At 32.0% G+C, this 26,163-nt stretch overlaps 1 protein-coding gene across 1 annotated transcript; it reads right to left on the bottom strand.

Moving 5' to 3' along the window:
* Positions 1-745: 745 nt before the first annotated feature.
* On the bottom strand, positions 746-25,230 carry LOC130666511 (protein BUD31 homolog). The gene is made up of 3 exons (XM_057467584.1): positions 24,827-25,230; positions 1,946-2,068; positions 746-1,863 (listed from the first exon to the last, which is right to left on the bottom strand). Exons 1-3 carry the CDS (start codon positions 24,918-24,920, stop codon positions 1,646-1,648), a joined length of 435 nt encoding a protein of 144 aa, XP_057323567.1. The 5' UTR covers positions 24,921-25,230; the 3' UTR covers positions 746-1,645.
* Positions 25,231-26,163: the final 933 nt, after the last annotated feature.

Raw genomic sequence — 26,163 nt, 5'->3', positions numbered from 1 at the left:
TTACATACCGAATCTATAGTACCATTCACATGTGTGAGTGAATTCGTACGCATCGTAAGTGGAAATCTGTCATAAACAAGGAGAATACAGGTCATAGGCCGACTGCCACAATTAGAAATAATTAGATTCTAAGAAAATAAATTAGAAACTTTTTAATGTAGTATTGGTGCAACAATACAATAACTTTTTGTGAGAAAATAATCTTTTAAGATCTCTGAATTAACTCAATACATTAACATACTTAAGAGGATATGCCATCTATTCTCTTTCTCACACACATGTGAACGAACGGAACTGTCCTTGTTGCACTTACATTAGCAAATGGAAATTTCAAATGAGCCGTTCTCAGATATAAACTGCAATATCCGAACGAGAAACATTTAATTCGATAAATAATAAGTTTACGCATCGAATGACATATTTTGTGTAATAATTTGGGTCTTTACCTGTGAAAACGGTTCATTTGAAAATCACCTGGTACACTCTCTTAAGTAATGTATTTACATCATTGATTTGTCAAAATATTTATTTGAAAAAAATAAAATCAATAATAATAATTAGACTTATACACTAGTTTAAGCTATGATCTTCAGTTAAATTCTTCAAAGAATATCACACAAATAAATCATGTTTAGAAAGCACACTAAGCTAAAAGCAGATTAATTAATCACCTTCATCTTGATTGGCATCCTGTACTGTAAAACTATAATGATAGATAAGGGAAAAAAATGCTTCGGAAAATATTTTGTTGGCTAATAGTACCCACAAAAATATTTTATTTAATTATAACGAAATTTTCCACAAAAATAGTCTCACAAATTGTACGTTAAAATCAATAGTGTTTACGACATGGCTTAAAAATATGAAATATTACAAATAAATTAAATATCTTATAATTTCTGTGGTTTGATTCATCGAATTGATGCTAAAAATATTTTAAATTAAAAATTTCATTTCCTACACACTGATTTAAATGAAATATCTTTATAGACAATTTCAAACCAACTGCAAAAAAACGTTTATAAATAGAGTATCACCAATTATTCAGCTGAGACCGTTTTTTAGATTGAAAACTAACGTTTAAAAATCTATTTTACTGTAAAATATGTGGCCAACAAATTTCAATTTATTATTTTTTTATTTAACTCAAACATGAGTTATAAATATTAATTATCGTTCAGATTCTTAAATTATTTCAACAGTACTGCTTCCAGGGCATTTATTCTAAATATTTCAAGTCTATATTATTATTAAATTGATCGTATGACAAGTTAATTAAAAAATTTCAAATTAAAAATTGATGATCATGATCACAAAGCTGTAAAAACTTAATAATCCTACTCGGGAATACATTTGTCTCATTTACGTATCTTGGATACATAAAATTGTATATATCAAAGATATTGAAAAGCAAAAAATATATCTTAATATTTTACATTTGTGTAAACTGTGCAAATGATTAGACGAAATGACTTGGTTTTTTACTCACATTATATTTTATTATTTTTCTTTCAATAATCGAATATAATAAATATAATGTTATTTTTTAATCGGATGAATTTAATTTACAAATATTTATAGAAGGTTTTTCATTGTTATACATAATTAAGTTTTAATAATAAAATAAATATATATTTTGCCTAATTTATCCTGAGCAACCTCGACATCCACAGTGTATGCATTCAACTATCCTACCTTCTTCTAATTTTCCTTTAGGTACTCGGCAAATACAATTCGTACCGAAATTTGTATCTCTTGTTTGGATACATCTTAAACAGCATAGATTTTCATAGCCCACTTTTTTCCATTTCGCTATAAGGTTTTTATCAGCAATATTTTCATTTAAACAATAGTCATATAATTCTGAAAAATTAAAAAGTAATAACTATTAAAATCAATATCTTATTAAAAACATATCACAGAAATTCTATTAGACCATGCTTACCTCTACTGATTGCTTTTCTCCGATAAAATAGGTCATAGATGTACCTAGATTTTTGATGATGAATTTTGAAAATAGGCCACAAAGACTCTTGTTTTCTTTTTCCTTCATGAGGTTCTGTTTCAGCTAAAGTTTTATAAGTAAATAAATAGTAGTAAAATTTCAATGGTAAAAAATAAAGTTAATACCTTTTTTTTTTTATTAATAATTGATGGCAATCCAATCCATTTTCGTAAATTCTTTATTGGTGATATTTCATTGGCCTCTCCGTGCCAAAATCCTCAGACCAACTGTTGAATTACATTATTCAACATTTATTTGCAATTTACATTTTCAATTAAGCAATATTTAATATTTTACAAGTTATAATATTTTGTGATTATTTTTTTTTTTTTTTTTTTTTTTTATTTAATTCACCATGTATGTAGGCCAGCGTCGCCTGTCACATGGTATACAATATTAACTCAGCTCATTTTTCCTATACCTGGTATGTTTTTGTGCGGCTGTGGCCCGACTTGTGCTTGTACTGTATTGCATCATTACAGTGATGCCCTACTACCTCCCTTGTGCAATGGAGGTGCAGTGGCGTAGGAAAACCACAGAGAAAACCTAGCCAGAACAATTTTCGGTTTGAGTGAAGTTCCAGTGATCGATAAAATTCCCATTTTACCGATCACTGGATCTTCATCCCGCGCCTAACGGTCAGAGACTTCCGTTCGAACCCGACGCATGGTCAAGCGGTCACCCAGCCAAGTAGTAGCCCGAGCTACACGCGTGCCGAACGGCTGCCTCAGCCGTTCAATGTTTTGTGATTATGCAAAAACTTTTTCTATTATAACTATTGAATTCGGAGGAAATAGGACCAGAAAATAAATAAGTTACTTGAAATAAATTGAACATTACGTCATTTATTTATGACTTCCTCAGCAACTAAAAACAACATAAAAACACAAACTATTTTTCAGCACATAAAAATTGTTACAATAACAGCCATTAGGTTAGATTATTTACCTTATTATTGTAATTCAATTGTCTATTGTATAGAAACTATGGAGAAAGACCTTATATCGTAAAATTATTGCCATAATCAGACTCATTATTATTGTAAAACTTTGATTTTAAATTAATTATTGTTAATTAAACTCAAATTTTTAACTATTATGGTTGTCTCTATGTCACAACGGTTTCAAATATAATTTCATATTATTATTATTGTTATTATTATTATTATTATTATTATTATTATTATTATTATTATTATTATTATTATTATTATTATTATTATTATTATTATTATTATTATTATTATTATTATTATTATTATTATTATTATTATTAACTAAATTAATTAATTGTTAGTAACTGATTATAAATCATACTGAGGTTATTTACATCTGATCTGAAATTTACCGTGTCATTAATTTTTATAAAATACATTTCACTAATATTTCTTTTTATCCAATTTGGTTCTTTGTCAACAATTGTAATATCTCCGAATTTAAAATTATGTCCAGTGTCAAAATGGTGAGAACTGAAAGCTGTTTTATTATCCTTGATAATATTAATATTCCTACAATCATTTTTATGTTGTGCTACTCTTTTCTTTAACTTCTGTTTTGTTTGACTCACGTAACATAAGTTACATTCACATGGAATTTTATACACTATATTACATTGGTCCAGAGTTTCAATCTTATCTTTAAGACTTGAGTATAACGATTGTATTTTCTTGATATTATAACTAGCTAATTTGATGTTGGTGCCTTTTTCTATTATTTTAGTGTAAATTTTATTTAAACAATATTATAAAGAATATTTTATCTGGAATCAATATTTAAATTTAAATTGAAAAAAAAAAAATACATGTTCATCATAGGTTAATTTTAATAGTTTATACCTTAATTATTGTGATGATGATATATTGCATCCTTTTTTCCTTTTTTTGTTTTTCTCAATAATAATTTTCATTATTATTATCTTTTTTGAATTACATTTAATTATTGGCAATTAATTGGATATTCGATGTGAACTGAAGTTATATATTGTTTTCTTAATTTAAATTGAATTAATTAATTAAATTTATAAAAAAAAAAAGGAAAAAAGGATGCAATATATAATAATCACAATAATTAAGGTATATATAAACTATTAAAAGTAACCTATGATACACATGTGTTTTTTTTTTTTAATTTAAATTCAAATATTGATTCCAGATAAAAAAAGTTTTCCATAATCACAAAATATTGTAACTAACTTATAAAATATTAAATAGTGCTTAATTGAAAATGTAAATTGTAAAATAATGTAATTTAACAGCTGGTCTGACGATGTTGGCATGGAGCGGCCAATGAAATATCACCAATAAAATATTTATGAAAGTGGATTGGATTGCCATCAATTATTAATAAAAAAAAAAATAATACACCAATCAAAGAATATATTCAAGCAAATAAATTTATATATATTGTAACATGAGGAAATTCGACATCGACCCGTGGTTCAATATTATTTGAAATATAATAAATAGTTTTTTTTTTCGGTATATATATGTATATTAGAAGACCTTGGGTATTCCCGATCTAGCCAATCGAGTCAAATTCATGTACGAATCAAATTCACGCCTCATCCAAATCAAATTCAATTTTTGAAACCAGATCCAATTCATGGATCGGCGACGGGACGAACCTCAGGGCCAAAAGACCTCACACTCTTTATGTGAAAAATTCTTTCGACAACCACTGGGATACGAACCCACGCCTGGCCAGTGATCAAGTTCGAGAGGCCTAGGTCTTACGCCTTAGACCGCTCGGCCATGATCACCGGTTCATAAATCCCCAGTTCCATACGTGACTTGAACGTGTACACATCGTTCAATTCTCTCTCATGTGAAATTTTTAAATAAAGTGATTAAATAAAGGTGATTAAAATAAAAGTGCTTCTCGTATGCGGAAAAGTGATAATATATTAAAGTTCATTGTTGAAATTAAATTTAGTATATTAAATTAATTTATTTATAGTAAATTGAGTGTGTTAAATTAAAAGATCACGGCGTGGGCAGGGGCACACCACTCCAGCCTGTGACTAACCTACAAAATAAGCTTAAATAATTAAAAAAAACATGAACAATAAAAGAAGATTAGAGAGTAAATCTACGAAGGACCTCTCCCCGTTGTATTGGAAAAAAAAAGCTAACCTCTCATTTGATAAGACAGACAGTAGTAAATTCCATCTTATTGTGCAACTCGCCCCTGGAAGTAAATTTGTGGAGCTCACCAGGCTGAAATTCATCCTCCATCAACCGGTTAGATGGGAAAAATTGAAGAAAAAGACCGTTTTCCAGTGCAGAAGATGCCAGAGAGTAGGACATTCAAGCGATAACTATCACCTAAGCTTCAGGTGCGTAAAATGTGGCAAAGACCCCGGGTCCATAAAAGCAGGCAACAAATGTGAAGTGGAGAAAAATAGTAATAAAGAAATGCTAAAATTTATCAACTGTGGAAATAACGGATACACAGCGTCACAGCAGTCACTCGAAATGAGAAAAACTCTAAGAATAAATAAAATTAATAAAATAAGTAAGTTAGTCAGCCCAGGCTTATCATTCGCTGAAATGGCCTCCCATAGGAACCAACACTTCCCGACTATCCTCAGCCAGTCAAAACAAAAGCCAGCAGTTGAAGAGCACGATAAGCAAGCATTTACCGGCAGTCCAGGGAATAACTACAATTTTACGTCAATAGAGGACACTCTAAACGAATTAAAAAATAGCGTAATGAACATATTAGAAATTCAATTCACTGAAATGAACAAAAAAATCACGGGAAATTCAAGAAATATTGAATTTCTATTATCAACTTACGAAGATTAAAAATGGAGGACAACGAGCAGTCCCAACTTAACAGCTGGAGAACAAAACAAAAACAAAAAAAGATTTGACTTCGAGGAATTCATCAATATCAACCAGATCAACATAGCACTGATCTCAGAAACAAAACTTGATAGCAAACACAAACTAGGATTTCTAAACTACGCATTCATACGAACAGATCGACCAAATTCCAAAAACGGCGGGGGCACCAATACTCATAAACAATAAAATAAGTTTCACAACCATACTATACCCAAACTTACAAAATTAATAAAATAATTTAGTATACAACAATTGAAATAAATGTCAATTCTAATAACACACTCATCATATTTAGTATTTATGCAGCTTGTAACAATAATAGAACATTTATTAATGAACTTAATAAAATATATACAGAACACGAATTGCGAACCTCCAACGTTTATTTCATAATGGCAGGAGACCTTAACGCCAGAAACAGAAGCGGGGGTGGTCACTACACAAATAAAAGAGGAATGCCACTAAGTAATTGGGTTGAAGAGCACGGTATCTGAAACAAAACAACATTATATACCCCAGATAAACCAACTTTTCCTAGTGCAGGATCCTTCCTGGATCACTGTTTAGCAGACACCCGTATCGAATTGACTGGATTAAATAACAACAAGCTTACTACTTTATCATACGACAGCGACCATTCTGCTATTACTTTCAACCTTGATTGCGCAGAAATATTCAGGGGATATGCAGAGCCCACACAACCATCTATCAAAGGCCCTGGGACGATAAGAATACAGAATCGGCCCCAGAAAAAAATCGGGCTCATAACTTCAGGATATATTCGTACCTATGAAATATTTCGATACAGCAAGTTTCAGATTTTTATCTACTACCACGTCTGAATGAATCGAAAAATACTGAAAATAATTAAAAATTGTTATTCTTTGCGTCTTGTTAATCGAATGATCTAGTAACCGGATATGATTTAGGGCATGATGGTAGCGTATTGGGAAAAAAGTAAGAGCCATATTTGTCTGTAAGAACCTAAAAAAAACACGAGATTTTATTCTTAATTTTGATTTTTAAGCGTGTTACGATAATCGTAAAAATATGAGACTATTTTTTTTTAATTTCCCATTCGATTTCCGACGAAATGATGAGCTTAGGAAATTTTTTTTAGGGGTACCACATTTCGAAAAAAAATAAAAATCGATTTTTTTTCATGATTAACTTCTAAAATGATAAAATACAAAGCTTTTGTGAATATTGTACTGGTAAAAACAACGAAATAAATTCAGAACGCTCATATAAAAGTAATTGTTCTTTATTCAATAACGACTATATTAATATCTAATTATAAACTATGAAATAATAGTTAATTCTGACATAATTTTGAAAAACTCCAATTAGAATAAACTCTTAATAAATTCAAATCTTCAGCATAGAAGCGCTTTTGTATGAGATGATCGCTGCAACATCGATTTCCATCCGGAATAGAAATTCTTTTTTTGATAAAGCATTGCATACGGGCAACTTGAGGAACAACTACCATATTCCGGTTTAAACAGAACATACACAACAATATCTATGAGTTGCAACTTTTCTTTTTATTTGAACTTCAATACATTCTTCTGTATCATCAACACATACAACCTCTAGATTAAATGATGGATCATCAGTACTTGACTGAGACAAAGTCAGCGATGATAAGTTCGATTTAGTTCTTTCTAACAATTCACTTGCATCTGAAAGTAATTCATCTTCCAATGATGTATCCTGATCCTCGTCATCAAGTTACGTTTTCTTATATTTTTTTGAACGACAATTAAAACACAAAACATCACCATCTACAATTGGATGATCAAAAATCGTTGAAAAATCTTCAACATCTTAATCAGATTGTAGATGTTTCGGAGTTCCTCTCGTTTTTTTTATGAATTTTGAACAAATGCAACACTTAGAATTATTTGCTCTAGGTGTCAACATATTTTCACTTAAATAAAAATATAACCAGATAAAATGAACTATTGAATGCAAATAAAGGCACGACCAGTTCTTGATTAGAATGTCAACAGTACGTAATTTTGAGGTTATCGGCAGAAATAGTGGATTTTCATGAAAACAAAAAACAGTGTTATCAGTTTCGAATTACAGTGCCATCTCATGGTTTTTGAATGAACTGAAAGTTGAGCGGGAAAGTATAAATTATCTGAAAACTCGTTGAATTATGTAAACAATAGTATTTGATACAGATTTAATTATTATAGTTAGAAATAAAGATTGCAATAATAAATATAGTTCATTATATGTAAATAATTACTTTTATATGAGCGTTCTGAATTTATTTCGTTGTTTTTACCAGTACAATATTCACAAAAGCTTTGTATTTTATCATTTTAGAAGTTAATCATGAAAAAAAATCGATTTTTATTTTTTTTCGAAATGTGGTACCCCTAAAAAAAATTTCCTAAGCTCATAATTTCGTCAGAAATCGAATGGGAAATTAAAAAAAAATAGTCTCATATTTTTATGATTATCGTAACACGCTTAAAAATCAAAATTGAGAATAAAATCTCATTTTTTTTTGCACACCTCGGAGAGGTAGTGCTCTACTATCACCAAATCAAAAAATCACGATCCACTCATCTTAAATCATTTCCACCAACTTTATATTTAGGTTCTTACAGACAAATATGGCTCTTATTTTTTTCCCAAAACGCTACCATCATGCCCCAAAACATATCCGGTTACTAGATCATTCGATTAACAAGACGCAGAGAATAACAATTTTTAATTATTTTCAGTATTTTTCGATTTATTCAGACGTGGTAGTAGATAAAAATCTGAAACTCGCTGCATCGAAGTATTTTATAGGTACGAATATTTCCTGAAGTTATGAGCCCGATTCCTTTCTGGGGCCGATTCGGTATTCTTATCGTCCCAGGGCCTTAAACTTCAAAAAGACAAATTGGCGTTAACTGACACATCATCTCAACGATAATTATACAGAAAAATTACCACATGATAGAAACTTAACAATAGATGAAATCAACTCAAGTATCCTCAAAATAGAAGAAATTTATTCCCGAGAAGTTTTTTTTATAAAATTTTTTCGAATTCCGCATTGTTTTCAAGTTATTTTCATTTTAATGTCATGCTCATCAAAAAAATAGTCTTCTGATCGATTTTAAGAGCTTGACATTAAAATGAAAATAACTAGAAAACAATGCGGAATTCGAAAAAATTTTATAAAAAAAACTTCTAGGGAATAAAATTGTCTACAAAAAAAAGTTCAATGATATTTTGTAATAGGTCTGATAGTTTCGCCGGAAAAGTAAGAAAATCTCAAAATTTAATGTGAATTCGACTTCAACTTCAAATAACCTTTAAACAAATAGATTCCTCAAAAAATGATAAGAATCTTTTTTTGTAGAGCATTCAATTCCCTATAAAAATATGCCTGCCAATTATTCCTATGACGCATCGTTAGCTACATATAAAAATCAGAAGACGTAAAAAAAATTTTTTCCATGTTATTCTTATGGGAAATAGAAAAGTGCAATGCGGACAATGTTAAAATTAATATTAAGATCTCTAATTTTCACAGACGTCTTTTTTATCTAAACGAAACTTTTGAACTTGTTTGGAAGAAAAAAAAAAATTTGTTTGTTTTTTGAATCACCCTAATACACACATATATATACACACACACACACACACACACACACACACACACACACACACATCGCTCTGAAAATGTCAGAAGAGCATCCTAGCACCTTTAAATGTCGACATATGATAAAAACCCGGTTTTTGAAAATCGGGGTGAAACCAATAACTTCCCGAATTTTTTGAAAATCGTCGATTTTCTCAGCGGGAAGTTAAAAAAAATAAAGATTCATCAGACCCGGCAAGTTACAGACCAATAAGTCTCACCATCAATATCAGTAAGTTTTTTGAAAAGCTCATTAAAATCCAACTCATGGAACACGCTGACGTAGAGAAAATTATACCAGATAATCAGTTTGGATTCCGAGCGAAACATTCCACTGTGCATGCAATTAATAACGTTGCATCCGACATCAAGAAACATCTCCTTTTAGGCAGACTGGTCGGCACGGTATTACTGGATCTGGAAAAAGCGTTTGACTCGGTGTGGTTAAACGGTCTAATATACATACTAATCCTACTCAAATTCCCCGATACACTAGTTTTATTAATCTGCGACATGATACATGGTAAGTCCTCTATCACCTGGGATGGTATTAACATATTATCTTCAATTTTTTATATTCTGGAAGGGCTTCAACAAGGCACAGTTACGTCACCAACGTTATTCATTATCTATAGCAGCTAAATTCTAAACTTATTTGAACTAAATTCGAATAATAATACACACTCTGGGGCTTATGCTGACGACGAAACAGTATACGTGGCAGACAATAAAATACCGGCAATACAAACAAAACTCACCAAGATAGTAAATCAGACATATCACTACTATAAAGAATGGAATCTCAAAATTAATCCACAGAAATGCGAGACCATTCTTTTCAGAAAAACAGTGAACGAAATCTCCCCACTGACGGTCCCACTCATCAAAACTTTCAAAATCACAATTACTGACAGAGACACTGGAGAAGAATACGAAATCCCTAATAAAGAAGTAGTCAAATACCTCGGAGTTCATTTTGACTATTTATTTAGAATGAACAAACATCACACAACACAGTTGGATAAAGCAAGGAAAGCTTTCAGAGCTAACCACAAAATATTCTACAACAGAAACATTGAATCAAAAGCTAAACTAATCTACTATCAACTACTTGTCAGACCGATCATGGCGTATGCGGCTTTAATATGGTGGAATGTAGGGCCGTCAGTGATGGAACTCTTCCGAAAATTCGAAAGATCGTATATAAGAACATGCTTGGGTAAATACCGCTCAGCCGAATCCGACTATACCAGGTGCTTAAGCAATAAAATAATTCATGATCTTGCCAACATACCAAGATTTGATACCTTCTGTCTAACACTGACAAGGAATTATTTTAGCGCCATCTATCAGATAGATAACGACATCATCAAGAATCTGAAAATTAACGATAACTCACAAGTGATAAGGATGGCAAAAAGTAACTACTCGCCCCTCGAGATGTTTACGAATCTGGATAAATTAGGATGTATCCAGGACGAACATAATGTACCGATGATATACCATCTTCAAAGGCACCGAGCTAGAAAAGCAATCTACATTGACATAGAAAACATCCCTGCCGAAAAATGGGTGTATTCTACAGCACTGCCAGACAGAGATCAGGAGTCACTAGACAGATTGGCAGAGAAATACTGGTGGCTTCAAAAAGAGGCCAAGCATATGGACGAATTGAAAAAGAGAGCCAGACTGAAAAAAGCTCAGCAACGACAAGAACAACGAGCAAGAGCAGCAAACAATCGTAGTACGATCCGAAATGACTGATATTCACATAATTAATTATTAAATAATTTATATTTAAAAAATTATATTCGTAAATGATAGATAATGCCTTAAGCAGAAATTTTTTGTATATATGTATATAATGTCACCCATACCCCATCCCCCTCCCTTATCCCCAACCTCTTCCTTCTCCTCCACTACCTCCTCTTCCCCCACCCCATTACCTTCAAAGGCTTGTGACAGTGACAATGGTTTTTATTTAAATTTTTTGAAATTTCTTTTTTCTACCATTGAATTAAATTTTGATTTTGGTTCTAAGCAGAAAGCTGAAACTAAAAAATAACAGATCGCATAATGGCATCGAATAATTAAAAAATTATAATGCAAGAGTTTTAGATAAGAGCATCACCTGATGCCAAATCAAAATAATAAGTGATATTAATGATTAAGTTGTTTTTAAAGAATTTTTGTTACTTATATATGTATAAAGAAATAGTTTATAAATAAAAATCTTTTTCAAAACCAAAAAAAAACCGGTTAATAAATAGTTATCCGATGAGCAAATTCTAGTGACATCTCGAATCAAAAATTTCGACTTCGACCGAGCAATCGATCCAACGCATGGATTGCGAGAGATCCGGCTGAGACGTCGAACTGAACAGCCGCGTTCCGGTATTTTGAACAATTCGACTTCGACCAAAAAGAATAATTTTGATTCCGACTTTTGAACAGTGATTTGCGACTTTCGAGAACGATCCGAGTTGTGATTATCGAGTAATTAACGCAATCGACATAGAAATATTTTCGACCGACCGTAACCGCCTTTTTGTGACTAAGTGAACAAACATCGGCGCGAAACTGAACAAAGTGTACGATCGAATTTCTGATGAACGAGTGAACCGCGTTCGTGTAATAATTAAAAATTAATTAATTAATTACGCGTAATAACTGTATGATAGTGCAATTTAACGCAATACAGAAATAAAATATTATTTCTATTTTCTTTCATTCGAGCAATTCTGAGAATTACGGATTATCTGTGTCTAATTCGCAACAGCAGTCTTGTCACCTCACCGTGTAAGAATACTCTGACGTCACTTGTCAAATATTTCGCTAATATTTAGGCTGTATGTGTGTCTCCGGACAATAAAATAACTGATTTTTTTTTATTTATTCAACCGACTGTTTTCTTTTTGAGTACGAACTGACTTTGTTTTTCGATCAACTACGACTTTTGTGAGAAATTCCATTCATATCGAGTCAAGCCGAGACCGGCAATTTATATTTTGTTTGTAACCGATAATTTTTGTGATACCGATCAATTTATTTTCTGTATTCAATATACGACAATTTAATTTTTTTGTAATTCTGATAAATTATTTAATCGTTATCTTAAGTGCCTGCCCTTTCCCGATCCGCTACCCTGAGCCGATTTATTTTTGATAATTGTTTATTGGTGATTATAAAATCACATGGCGCTCAACTTTAAAAATTTTGAACAAGGTTGCCAAATTGTACGTGTATTCGGACTTCATTCCGGTAGATCCTCAGTGGTGAAAAACCCGTTATAATATATACACAGAAAAAAAGAAATTCTCGACTGAAGGTAAATATTCTTGATTCAAGGAAATTTTTTTGGAGACCTAAATTTTCTCAGATAAAGTAGAAATCTTCTCCGACCAAGACGAATTTTTTTTAACCAACACAAATTCTCTTGGCTCAAGAAAATCTTGACTTGGTTCTCGAAAACGTTTGTCTTCAAAAATATTTTCTTGACTCAAGATAACTTTTTTTTCTGTGTATATATATATATATATATATATATATATATATATATATATATATATATCAGGGTGTGCCATTTTGAGGCGACTTTTTTTTCAACAAAAAAACAGGCTGAAAACTTGAGGGAAGGTAAGAAAAGAAGCCTGTTAAAAGCGGAGCTCTTAATATTAATATTTAAAGGTGCCTACTTCTAATTTTCCATTTCCCATTTAAATAACATGGGAAAAAAAATGTTTTATTTTTGTATTTTTCTAGCTCAGCATTCGCACCTCACATAAATAAGTCCATAAGATATTCTTGCAGAGAATTTAACGCTCTACAAAAAAGTTATCTTATCATTTTTTGATAAATCCATCCATTCGAAAGCTATTGGAGCTGGAAGTCAAACCTATAATAAATTTCCAGATCTTTTTACTTTTCCAGCAAAACTATCAGACTAATCAAAAAATGTCATGGGATCTTTTTTACAGACAATTTTATTCCCTACAAATTATTTGCAACAAAGTTCATTCGAATTCCGCATTGTTTTCTAGTCCCTGGCGGTTTTGAATCACCCTGGAAACACGGTGGATCCACGGTGGTTACACGGTGGGCTTTTTTTCATTTTATCACCGTGGAATCAGGGTGGGTACACCGTGTAACCACCCTGATTCCACGGTGGTAGCACGGTGTACCCACCCTGATTCCACGGTGTATACACGGTGATAAAATGGCACAAACCCACCGTGTAACCACCCTGGATCCACCGTGTTTCCACTCCCAGGGTGCCTCCAGACTATTCCAGGGTGATTCAAGTTATGAATATATCTCTACAAGAATATGCTATGGACTTATTGATATAAGGTGCGAATGCCGAGCTAGAAAAATAAAAAAATAAAATTTTTTTTTCCTACGTTATTTAAATGGGAAATGAAAATTAGAAATAGGCACCTCTAAATGTTAATATTAAGAGCTCCGCTTTTAACAGGCTTCTTTTCTCACCTGCCCTCAGGTTTTCAGCCTGTTTTTTTGTTGAAAAAAAAAGTCACCTCAAAATGGCACACCCTAATATATATATATATATATATATATATATATATATATATATTAGGGTGGTTCGTTTCAGAGCAATATTTTTTTTTTCAAGGTGCTGACTCAAAATCTTGTAGAATATATAGAAAAAAAAATTTGGTCAAAATTTGAGCCCTTAACTACTATTTTTAGAGGTCACCAATTCATTTGCCGGGTTTCCCGTTTAAATAACATACAAAAATCATTTTTTTACACTTTTCTTCACCGTAACCTGTAAAGAAATTTTTTTTCTACTTAGATCATAATTTATTCTTATAGAGCATAAAATTCTTTAAATAAAAGTATGTCACGAAAAAATTGTCTGACGAATATTTTTATTACGTAATTAGTCCTTAATGTGCTTTATATGAAAATTTATCTTTAATTGGATTCAAGGGCTAAATTATTGACTCTATGAATAAAAGTCAAATAACAATTTTGTAGGGCTTATTGAGCTTAACAAATTTGTTGTATGGAACTAAATTCTGTTATCAATGGCTCAACAGTTATGAGCTAGTTAATATAAATTTCAAGTATAATATAATAAATGTAATATAATTAGACTTTTTTAACTTCCCGCTAAGAAAATCGACGATTTTCGAAAAATTGGGAAGTTATTGTTTTCACCACGATTTGCGAAAATCGAAATTTCATCAGATGTCGACGTTTTAAGGTTCTAGGAAGCTATTCTGACTATTTTTAGAATGATGTCCGAGTGTCTGTATGCATGTATGTGTGTGTGTGTGTGTGTGTGTGTGTGTGTGTGTGTGTGTGTGTGTGTGTGTGTGTGTGTGTGTGTGTGTGTGTGTGTGTGTGTGTGTGTGTGTGTGTGTGTGTGTGTGTGTGTGTGTGTGTGTGTGTGTGTGTGTGTGTGTGTGTGTGTGTGTGTGTGTGTGACCAGTCTATAACTTTTTAGCTAATGAACCGATTTGGATGGTTTAGGCAGCAATCGGAAGAGCTTGTTAGCCATCAACTTTTCTGAAAATTTCATATCATTTGATCAAGTACACGGAAAGAACGAGATTGGACTGGGTACAATGTCGGATGGTACTGAGTCCCATCTGGTGTGAAAAAAATTTACACATTGGACCTGCTACAATCTACATTGTAGTGGCTACAATGTACATTTAACTCAGTCCAATCTGAGATTGTACTCAGTTCCATCCAAGATGGGGCTGCGTAACATGGGACTGAGTCGAATCCCGCGTGGTGGTGGCTACGATCTTACATTGTAGTCAGTCCAATCTATAGGATGGTAACCAGTCCTATGTTACCGATGGGACCTATTTAAATCTAACATTTATTCAGTTACCATGCTATATTTAACTGACTACAATGTAGGATGGGACTCAGTACCATCTCACATTTATAAATTTAATGCCGTTAAAGGTTACTTTATTTGAATTTACATAGTTTTATTTTTCAGTGCAGTACAAGTGTTCATGTTCATTTGCATATTTTCATCTTTTTTAATTTATATGTGTTTATTATTAAAGTAAATTATTTTCAATTTTTATTCTTTTAATATTTAAAAGGTAAGTTGCTAAAAGTATCAAATTTTAAACAATTTAATAACGTTTTACATTATCTCAAACACTTTGTCTTCAAACTAACTATTCTTTTTTTTTATTTATTTAACGATTAAAATAATTAATGATACTGAAGTTAGCCGACGTCTAATAATTTTTGGATTTTTTTTTAAGCGAGAAATTATGAAAGAAAAAATATTTCCAAAAATTGCACTTATAGTCTTTTAAATTTTCTACATGTGCATATTTTTAGTTTTGTTTTTTTTTTTTTATTCAAATTTAATTGTTCAAAAAAAATCAAAAAATTTTTAATTGTCTGCTAAATTCAGGATCGTAAATAATTAAGCATATTTTAAATATTAAAAAAGGTTATGCACAATAAAAGTTTAAAACTTGCTCAATTTTTATTTACTAAGCATAGTTTGAATTTTTATGAATTTAATATATTAATTTGATATATTAAATTCATAAAATATATATAATATATTAATTTAATATATTAAATTCATAAAAATTCAAACTATACTTAGTAAATAAAAATTGAGAAAGTTTTAAACTTTTATTGTGCATAACCTTTTTTAATATTTAAAATATGCTTAATTATTTACGATCCTGAATTTAGCAGACAATTAAAAATTTTTTGATTTTTTTTGAACAATTAAATTTGAATAAAAAAAAAAAAACAAAACTAAAAATATGCACATGTAGAAAATTTAAAAGACTATAAGTGCAATTTTTGGAAATATTTTTTCTTTCATAATTTCTCGCTTAAAAAAAAATCCAAAAATTATTAGACGTCGGCTAACTTCAGTATCATTAATTATTTTAATCGTTAAATAAATAAAAAAAAAGAATAGTTAGTTTGAAGACAAAGTGTTTGAGATAATGTAAAACGTTATTAAATTGTTTAAAATTTGATACTTTTAGCAACTTACCTTTTAAATATTAAAAGAATAAAAATTGAAAATAATTTACTTTAATAATAAACACATATAAATTAAAAAAGATGAAAATATGCAAATGAACATGAACACTTGTACTGCACTGAAAAATAAAACTATGTAAATTCAAATAAAGTAACCTTTAACGGCATTAAATTTATAAATGTGAGATGGTACTGAGTCCCATCCTACATTGTAGTCAGTTAAATATAGCATGGTAACTGAATAAATGTTAGATTTAAATAGGTCCCATCGGTAACATAGGACTGGTTACCATCCTATAGATTGGACTGACTACAATGTAAGATCGTAGCCACCACCACGCGGGATTCGACTCAGTCCCATGTTACGCAGCCCCATCTTGGATGGAACTGAGTACAATCTCAGATTGGACTGAGTTAAATGTACATTGTAGCCACTACAATGTAGATTGTAGCAGGTCCAATGTGTAAATTTTTTTCACACCAGATGGGACTCAGTACCATCCGACATTGTACCCAGTCCAATCTCGTTCTTTCCGTGTAGACTCGAAAATATCGGCGAATTACGGAAAAAAAAATTTTTTTTTTTTGAGTTCTCAGAAACGACTTATACGATCAACTTCATAATCTTATCAGCTCTAGAACTTAATATAACGCGTCAATTGCCGCCTCAGCCATCTCAATCGGAGTATTCGTTCGAGAGTTATCGCGGGAGAAAGAAATGGTAAAAATCGGTTTTTTGCGAATATCTTCGAAACAACTAAACCAAACAATTTCAAAATTTTATCAGCTCTAGAACTCAATAAAGTACGCCAATTGCTGCCTTAACCATCAAAATCGGTCAATTCGTTCCTGAGATATCATGAGAGAAAGAAATGCTAAAATCGGCTTTTTCGAAAACAATGACACACAAAAATATTTTCGAGCTCGAAGAGCTCGAAAATATACACAACAATGTTTTCGAGCTTAAGGAGCTCGAAAACAGCGGGAAGTTTTGGGGCTGGCCCGCAGGGTCAACCGATAGACAGATTTTTTTAGATAATTTTATGCTCTATGAGAATAAATTATGATCTAAGTAGAAAAAAAATTTCTTCACAGATTGCGGTAAAGAAAAGTGTAAGAAAATGATTTTTGTATGTTATTTAAATGGGAAAACTGCACAGAAAAAACAGTTAACTTGGTTCAAGAAAAATATTGTCTTCCGAATTTTCTTTCTTGATTCAATAAAAGTAAAACACTTGATTCAAAAACTTTTTTTTGGTTCAAGACAGTAAATTCTCTTGCTCCAAAAAAATTTATTTTTGAAGCGAAATTGAAAATTTCTTGGTTTAAGAAAAAATATTCTTGGCTAAAGAAAATAAGTCATCTCTTGCCAAAAAATCAACGTGTTGAACGAAAAAAAGTTTAACTTCGGCCAAAAAACTTTCCTTGCCCGAAGAAAAAAAATTTTTACTCCAAAAAATCAAAGTTTTAAACGAAAAAAAGTTAACTTGGGCTAAGAAAAAATTTCTTGTGTAAGAAGGACACTTTAATATATTTCACTTGCTAGTAGATAGAACCAGATATTTATTTAACAGTTAAACATTATTGAACCCGACAACTAATCGTATAATATGGACAGTTAATAATAAGTAATATAATAAGGGTAAGGGAGAGAGTAGCTAGATGACGTCACGTTGGGTCCTCTCGGAGGGTCCCGTCGGAATGCCTCTTCTTCGTCAGCCTCAATGTCCAACTCGCCCTTCTCTAGTGGGGGTGAGCCTTGTCACAGGCTGGGGGTAGCTCCTGACGTCAGAGGCTACAGGCCTCAAGATGCCTATCGAGCAAAAGGCTCGATATTCAGGAACGAGTAGCTTACACTTGGCCCAAGGAAAAAATTTTCTTGCTCCAAAAAATAAACGTCTTGATTGAAAAAAAAAACCTTTCGGCCAAGACAAAATCTCTTGGCCCAAGAAAAAAATTCTCTTGCTGCGAAAAATAAATTGCTTAAGTGAAAATAAAAGTTGATTGGGCCAAGAAAAAAAAATTTCTTGCTTCAAAAGTTTGCTTCTTCAATAAAGACTTAAATTTTTCTTAGTCAAAAATGTATTTTCTCTTCGACGGGTTGACGTGTTAATTCTTTTTTTTTTTTAGTCTGAAACGTAATTTTTTTTTCCGAACTAAATTATTCAAGACTTGAATTTCACGTAAACTTTAATATTAAATATTAAAGTCATGATGTATTATAGGGTATACTATAGTACAATTCAAAAGAGTACTTGTAGTTCTGTCAAATGACAGAAGAGTACTCGAACAAAATCGTAATGAAATTTGAAATATAACACTTCTGAAATAAATGTCTTACCAGGGACACTACATGTCGTAGGCGCTATCTCGTGGCGAGCACCGAACTACTCCCGCTGCTGCTGTCTAGCACCGGTGACTTTCCCCTTCTCCATATCGATCTTTTCTCCCAAGAAATTTTTTCTCTTGGCTCAAGCAACTTTTGTTTTCTTGGTCGGAGAATACAAAAATACTTGCGTAAAAAGAATAGTACTTGTTCCGAAAAATTTTATTTTCTTTAACCAAAAAAATGCAATATTGCTACAAAAAAATAATGTGTCTTGCTCCAAAGAAAATATCTCTTACTTTGAAAATTATAAACTCTTGAAACAAGTGAAAATTTTTTGATTTAAGCGTAAAAATATGTTGACGTGAGAAAAAAAATTTTGATTCAAGATAAAAATTTAAAGATAAATGTTTATTTGGGGCAAGTAAATATTTATTTTCCGAATCGGTTGAAAAAAATTTCTTGAATCAAGTATATTTTTCTCGATTCAAGTTAACTGTTTTTTCTGTGTGGCAAATGAATTGGCGACCTCTAAAAATAGTAGTTAAGGGCTCAAATTTTGACCAAATTTTTTTTTCTATATATTCTACAAGATTTTGAGTCAGCACGTTGAAAAAAAAAATATTGCTCTGAAACAAACCACCCTAATATATACATTAGGGTGCGTCATTTCGGAGCCAGATTTTTTTTTTTTCAAGTGCATGTGGAAAAAACCATAGTTCAACACAAAAAAAAAGTCTCGCGCAAGAAAAAAAATCCTATGTCGATTACAGACCTAGCTCATTGAAAAATTCGATTTTCCTATTTAAATAACATGGGAAAATTTTTTTTTTAGCTTCAAGTATTTTTAACCTCGTTAACAAATCAATAGATCAAATAGACTAATACATATTTTTGTAGGAAATTAAACGCTCTACAAAAAAGGTCTTATTATTTTTCGATAAATTCATCTATTCAAAAGTTATTAAAGCTCGAAGTAAAGTTGGAGACCTTTTTACTTTTCCGGTAAAACTATCAAACTTATCACAAAATTTTATGAGGTCTTTCTGTTGACAATTTTATTCTCTACAAATTATTGTCAGTAAAGTTTTTTCAAATTCCGCATTGTTTTCTAGTTATTTTCATTTCAATGTCAAGCTCTTGAAATCGATCAGTACCACTTTTTTAAGAGCTTGAAATTGAAATAAAAATAACTAGAAAGCAATGCGGAATTAGAAAAAACTGCACTGGTAATAATTTGTAGAGTAAAATTGTCAACAAAAAAGACCCTATAACATTTTGTGATAAGTCTGATAGATTTACCGGAAAAGTAAAACCATTTCTAACTTTACCTGGAGCTCTAATAACTTTAAAACAGAAGGATTTAACGAAAAATGATAAGAGACCTTTTTTGTAGAGCGTTCAACTTCTTACAAAAATATGTATAGTTTATTTGATCTATTGATTTGTAAACGAGGATAAAAATACTTGTAGCTAAAAAAAAAAATTTCCCATGTTATTTAAATGGGAAAATCAAATTTTTCAATGAGCTAGGTCTGTAATCGACATAGAATTTTTTTTCATGCGGGAAAAATTTTTTTTAGTGTTGAACTATGGTTTTTTCTTGAAAAAAAAAAATCTGGCTTCGAAATGAAGCACCCTAATATATATATATATATATATATATATATATATATATATATATTGTAACGGGTTTTTCACCACCGGGGATCTACCGAAGTGAAGTCCGAATACACTTACGATTTCGGCAGCCTTGTTCAATTATTATCAAGTTGGGCGCCAAGTGATTTTATAATCACCAAATAAACAATCATCGAAATATCGGTTCAGGGTGGCGGATCGGGGAAAGGTCAGGCACTTAAGATTACGATAAAGAATTGATCAGAATTAAACAAATAATCAGTCGTATTTTAATTACACAAAATCGTTGATCGGTATCACAAATCGAAAATAATCGGTTTACAAAACAAAACAAATAAATACCGCTGTCGGCTTGACTCGATATAAACAAAACAAAATTGATCGTAGTTGATCGGAAAACAAATCAGTTCATTGCTCAAAAAAACATAGTCCGTTGACGAAATTTAAATGATATATTTTTTTTGTCCGGAGACACACATACAGCGTTCGTATTAACGAAATACTTGACGAGTGACGTCAGAGTATTCTTACACGGTGAGGCGACAAGACTGCTGTTGCGAATGAGACACAGCTGTTATCTAGATAATCCGTAGTTCTCAAAATTGCTCGAACGAAATAAAATAAAATATAAAATAATATTTTATTTCGGTAACGCGTTAAATTACACGATCAAATAATTATTACGCGTAATTAATTATTTAATTAATTATTATTACGTACGCACTGCACTTATTTTTTATCAGATCGGTTACACACTTTGTTCAGTTTAGCGCCTGTGGCTTCGGCTTGTTCACTTGTTCACGAACTCGGTTATTGTCGGTCGAAATTATTGGTCACGATCAATTGGTCGTTGATCAAACTCGGATTGATCTTACATGTCGTAATTCAAATCGTTTATACGTCGGAATCAAAATTGGTCGTTTGGTCGGGTCGAATTGTTCAAATACAAATAAAAACGTGGCCGTGCAGTACGGCGTCTATCCCGGATCTCTCGTGACGATCCCAGTGTTGGATCGCTTGCTCGGTCGAAGTCGAAATTTTCGATTCTAGATGTCACTAGAATTCGCTCACCGGACAATTATTTATTATTTCAAATAATTTAAAACCACGGGTCGATGTCGAATTTTCCTCATGTTACAATATAAATATCACATATATATATATATATATATATATATATATATATATATATATATATATATATATTAGGGTGGTTCAAAAAACAATTTAATTTTCTTTTTTCGCTCTTACTCTCTGAAACGTTAGTGGTTGCACGGAGAGAAAAATATCGCCAGATTAAGTATACGTATCGCTATTCTGGGTATACGCTGTATAGTCATCTTACTTAAAGATACGCTGTATAGCCAATTCAGCTATACAGAATATCCTCACAGTGGATCGTCAAAATGACGATCCGTATCCTTATTTTAGGCATTTTATGAATCGCTGACATGACTATTGCGCAAACTCTGTATTTAGGCATCCGGCAACCGAGAACGATGATACGAATAGCCAATTTAGCTATACGGATCCTCACGCTGACGATACAGATACCTATATCAACGAAACTACATATCGTTATAAAGGCTATTCGTCGTATTGTTAAATTAAATAAACGAACACTTAACCTAACCCAAATACATATCTTTATTTTAACGATACTATAGATTATTAAATTAATACGAGAGTATTCCTAAATTCGGTATACGACTTGTTATTCTGACGATACGTCATTTGAGAATACATTGGATAGTCATTCTGGCGATATTTTTCTCTCCGTGTGCGGGCCAGCCCTAAAACTTCTCGCTATTTTCGATCTCCTTGAGCTCGAAAAGACTGTTGTGAATACGTTTTCGAGCTCTTGAAGCTCGAAAATACTTTTGAATGCCGTTGCTTTAAAAAAAAAAACGTTTTTCACCATTTTTTCTCCAACAATATCTCTCAAACGAATCGACCGATTGAGAGGGTTAAGGTGGCAATCGACGTGGTTTATCAAACTCTAGAACTGATTAGATTTTGAAAGCGATTGATTCAATTTTTTTGTAGATATTCGAAAAAAAACGTTTTTCGCTATTTCTTTCATCAACGATATCTCTCAAACGAATAAACCGATTGAGACGATTGAGGTGGAAATCGACGCGTTTTATCAAGTTCGAAAGCCGATCATATTTTGAATTCGATTTATTGCTTCGTTTTTGAGATATTTCAAAAAAAATAAAGAAAATTTTTTTTTCAATTCTTTCGACAACGGTTTCTTTTGAACGAATGAACCGATTGTGATGGTTGAGGTGGCATTCGACGCAGCTTATAAAGCTTTAGAGCCCAGTCGATTTTGGAATCAATCCATCGAGCGCATTAAGTCATCCAAAAAAAAACATTTTTGAAAAAATTTTATTTCTGAAATATCTCGGAACGCACTCTACCGATTAAGCTAAAATTTACATTTACAGCTTCTAGACATTAACAAGCCGCGTCGAATGACACCTCAGTGATCAAAATCGATCCATCCGTTCAAGAGTTATAGATATTGAGACAATGTGAATTGTCGTCTTCGTCCTCAGCCTTGCAGTTCCCATTTTTCACCGTCTCGTTGCCGTCTGAAACTACACAAGTCATAGTGCTGTGGTCACATGACTAATTATCACGTCGACGCATGTCCGTAAGGATGCAGTGGGGACAGAGTCCCGAGGCTAGCCCTACGCCCAAAATTATCCGTCAAACACTTCGATCCTGGATCACTTAGCGTACAGACGTCTTCCTATTGATTATTCGGAATCAATACTAGCAATTTACTTGCGATTCTGTTAATACGGGCAATCTACTTGCATTCTTCGTAAATCGGGCAATTAACTTGCGTTACAGTTTGCATTACTAGCAATTCTCTTGCGATCATACTTTACTGTTCTAGTTTATTAATTATTATAAATAAAGTTAGTTTAATTAAATATTACTGTACGTTACCGGCGATATACTCGCAACATAAAATTATACTGTGCCATCTACATTATATCCAGCGCTTGCATTTTCTTGTAAGTAATTTTTATTATTATAATTGGCAATAAACAATCGTTGCAATCATTAATCATTCACTTTACCTATTATCTGTTCATCCTATCCATATCCTATTTTACTGGTAAGATTCTTGAATAGTTTACAAAAGTATTATTAATGAAGTTATAAATAGTAATTTGACCATCAATAAGAACAATCTATAATTTTAAAAGCCGTGAGTTAAGTTGATAAGTTTTCACATACGTTGCCGTGTTTGAATAAGTGCGGGTCTTTGCTTTTCAAGAACCCCAGCCCACTGCTCTGTCCAAGTAAAATAAAATTTGTTAGAGGCCAGCCTAAGCCAGGGTTCAACCCGCGAATTCTGGTGGCTGCTGTGAAGTTAGTCAGGATAGGTTCCTAGAACCTCAAAACGTCAAAATCTGATAGAAATTCGGTTTTTGAAAATCGGACCGAAACCAATAACTTCCCGAATTTTTGAAAATTTTCAATTTTCTTAGCGGGAAGTTAAAAATCCTCCCAAAAGATGAGCTCTCTAGCTCAACTCTAAGAGGTCGCTATTTTAATTTTAATTTCCCATCTAATTAACATGTAAAAATTTACTTTTTCACTAAAAGTGTAATTACTCGTAAGCTGCCCAATATTTTTCAAATTTATACAAAGATCTCCAAAGCTGGTTCCTCAAGCTTTCCAAAACCCTATGATAAATCAAAATTATCGCCAATTGAAGCTAACAAAAAAAAATAAAAATTAACAATTTCATTTTGAAATACAAAATCGATACTATTCAGATAGCTTCAATTGGCCCTATCCAAAAATTCCCATAGAATTCACTCAACTGCGACAAAAACCGCATAGAATCCTATAGACTGTATTGGTTCCTATGCAGTTTTTGTCGCAGTTGAGTGGATTCTATGGGAACTTTTGGATAGGGGGCGTTTCAAATATGATAATTATGACTTATCATAGGGTTTTGGAAAGCTTGAGAAATCAGCTTTGAAGATCTTTGTATAAATTTAAAAAATATTGAGCTGCTTACGAGTAATTCACTGATCTCTATATAACGTTGTATAGAGATCAGTGGAGTAATTACACTTTTAGTGAAAAAGTAAATTTTTACATGTTAATTAGATGGGAAATTAAAATTAAAATAGCGACCTCTTAGAGTTGAGCCAGAGAGCTCATCTTATGGGAGGATTTTTTTCTCGGCAACCACTAACGGTTCAGGGGGTAAGAGCGAAAAAAAAATTAAATTTTTTTTTGAACCACGCTAATATATACAATATATTGAATATAGATATTGTATATATTAAACAAGAAATAAATAAATACCTTCACGCATTTTTGATTCCAACTCTTCTAAAGTTGGTTCGATGAGTTCCCATCCTTCTGGTGGTGGTTTCTTACTTCTACGTACTTTTGGCATTTTTTTTATCAAATATCTAAATTTGACTTTACAAATATGCTCACAAATATTTTCAACGTTTAGAGGTTAGCTTAAGGTGTTATTTGTTGTTACTGATTATAGGTTCAGTTTTAAAAAATAATGTTATTATATCTCACGTGGATTAAACACGTTTAAATAATTACTGAAATGGACTATCAAGTATTATTTTCTCACTAACTTGTAAGAAAATCTAATAGGATACAAAAATTGCTTGAATAAATGGATGTACCTATAAAAACATAAACACTACACGTATACTGGAGCTACTGAGATCGTTCCCTTCAGTTAGCATGCAATTCCCATACCCCCACCATTAAATGATGAGCAAGCTCTCAGTAGTCTCACTATACACACTGCTGCCAGAACGCGGACGAAAAGTTCGGTAAAGTTCCCCTTCTCAAGCATCGTTTCGGCTGTATGTGATTTGTGATGCTAAAGTGATGCTTGGAAAGGGAAGCTTTTCGTCCGCGTTCTGGCAGCAGTGACACTACATCATCATGTGATATACATAACCCTGATAGCCACACTTTATAATTAAATATAATTGCTCAGCAAGTTCTGCAATGAAACATTTACGGCTAACTTAACGACAAGTTTCTGGCAAGCCTCGCCTGGATAATACTTGCGTGCAAGTTGATGCAAATCAATTGCCGTCATCTGAATGTAATTTAACAGAAAAACTTGCCGTTAATTTCAAGTGAAACTTTCAATCAACTTAACGTCATTGTCTGACAGTAACACTTGTAGTCAAATTGAATTCAAGTTACAGACAATGTACTGTCAACTTAATATAAAGGTAACTGTTCGCTCTCCAACACTTTCCTTTAAGGGTGGGCCGCACCTAACGAAATCCTGAATTTACGAATTCTAATTACTTTTTGAATATTTATGGGACTCGGATGATGAAAATCTTCCGAGGAAGTTCGTCTTCTGCTTTTAGTCGGAAGCTAATAAAATTGCTGTTATGATAATTATTTAATAAATAATTAGAATTCTTAAATTCAGGACTTCGTTAGGTGCGGCCCAGCCTTAAGTTGGCTTCAGAATACGGCAGTAGCTTAAAGTTAAAACCCTGATAGCCACCTTAACCTAAGTTAACTTCAAGCTACTGCCCTAATAGCCACTTTAGCTTGAAATTGACAGTAATTTGATGTTGAAATTACCTGCTGCTCGAATTTGCCGACAATTTGACAGCAAAAGTTAAAATGAACAATTTGCGGTT

The sequence above is a fragment of the Microplitis mediator genome, chromosome 4, assembly GCF_029852145.1.
Source record: "Microplitis mediator isolate UGA2020A chromosome 4, iyMicMedi2.1, whole genome shotgun sequence".
NCBI classification, from domain to species: Eukaryota; Metazoa; Arthropoda; class Insecta; order Hymenoptera; family Braconidae; genus Microplitis; species Microplitis mediator.
This window is presented reverse-complemented; position numbering and strand designations above follow the sequence as displayed.

Bases quoted from the DNA above. Each gene is read 5' to 3' on its own strand.
- LOC130666511 (XM_057467584.1), bottom strand. From the start codon at position 24,920: ATGCCAAAAGTACGTAGAAGTAAGAAACCACCACCAGAAGGATGGGAA. The intron at 2,069-24,826 runs GTATTTATTTAT...ATAAAACTTTAG, and splicing joins GGAATCAAAAATGCGTGAAG to CTGAAACAGAACCTCATGAA. The intron at 1,864-1,945 runs GTAAGCATGGTC...TTAATTTTTCAG, and splicing joins GAGAAAAGCAATCAGTAGAG to AATTATATGACTATTGTTTA.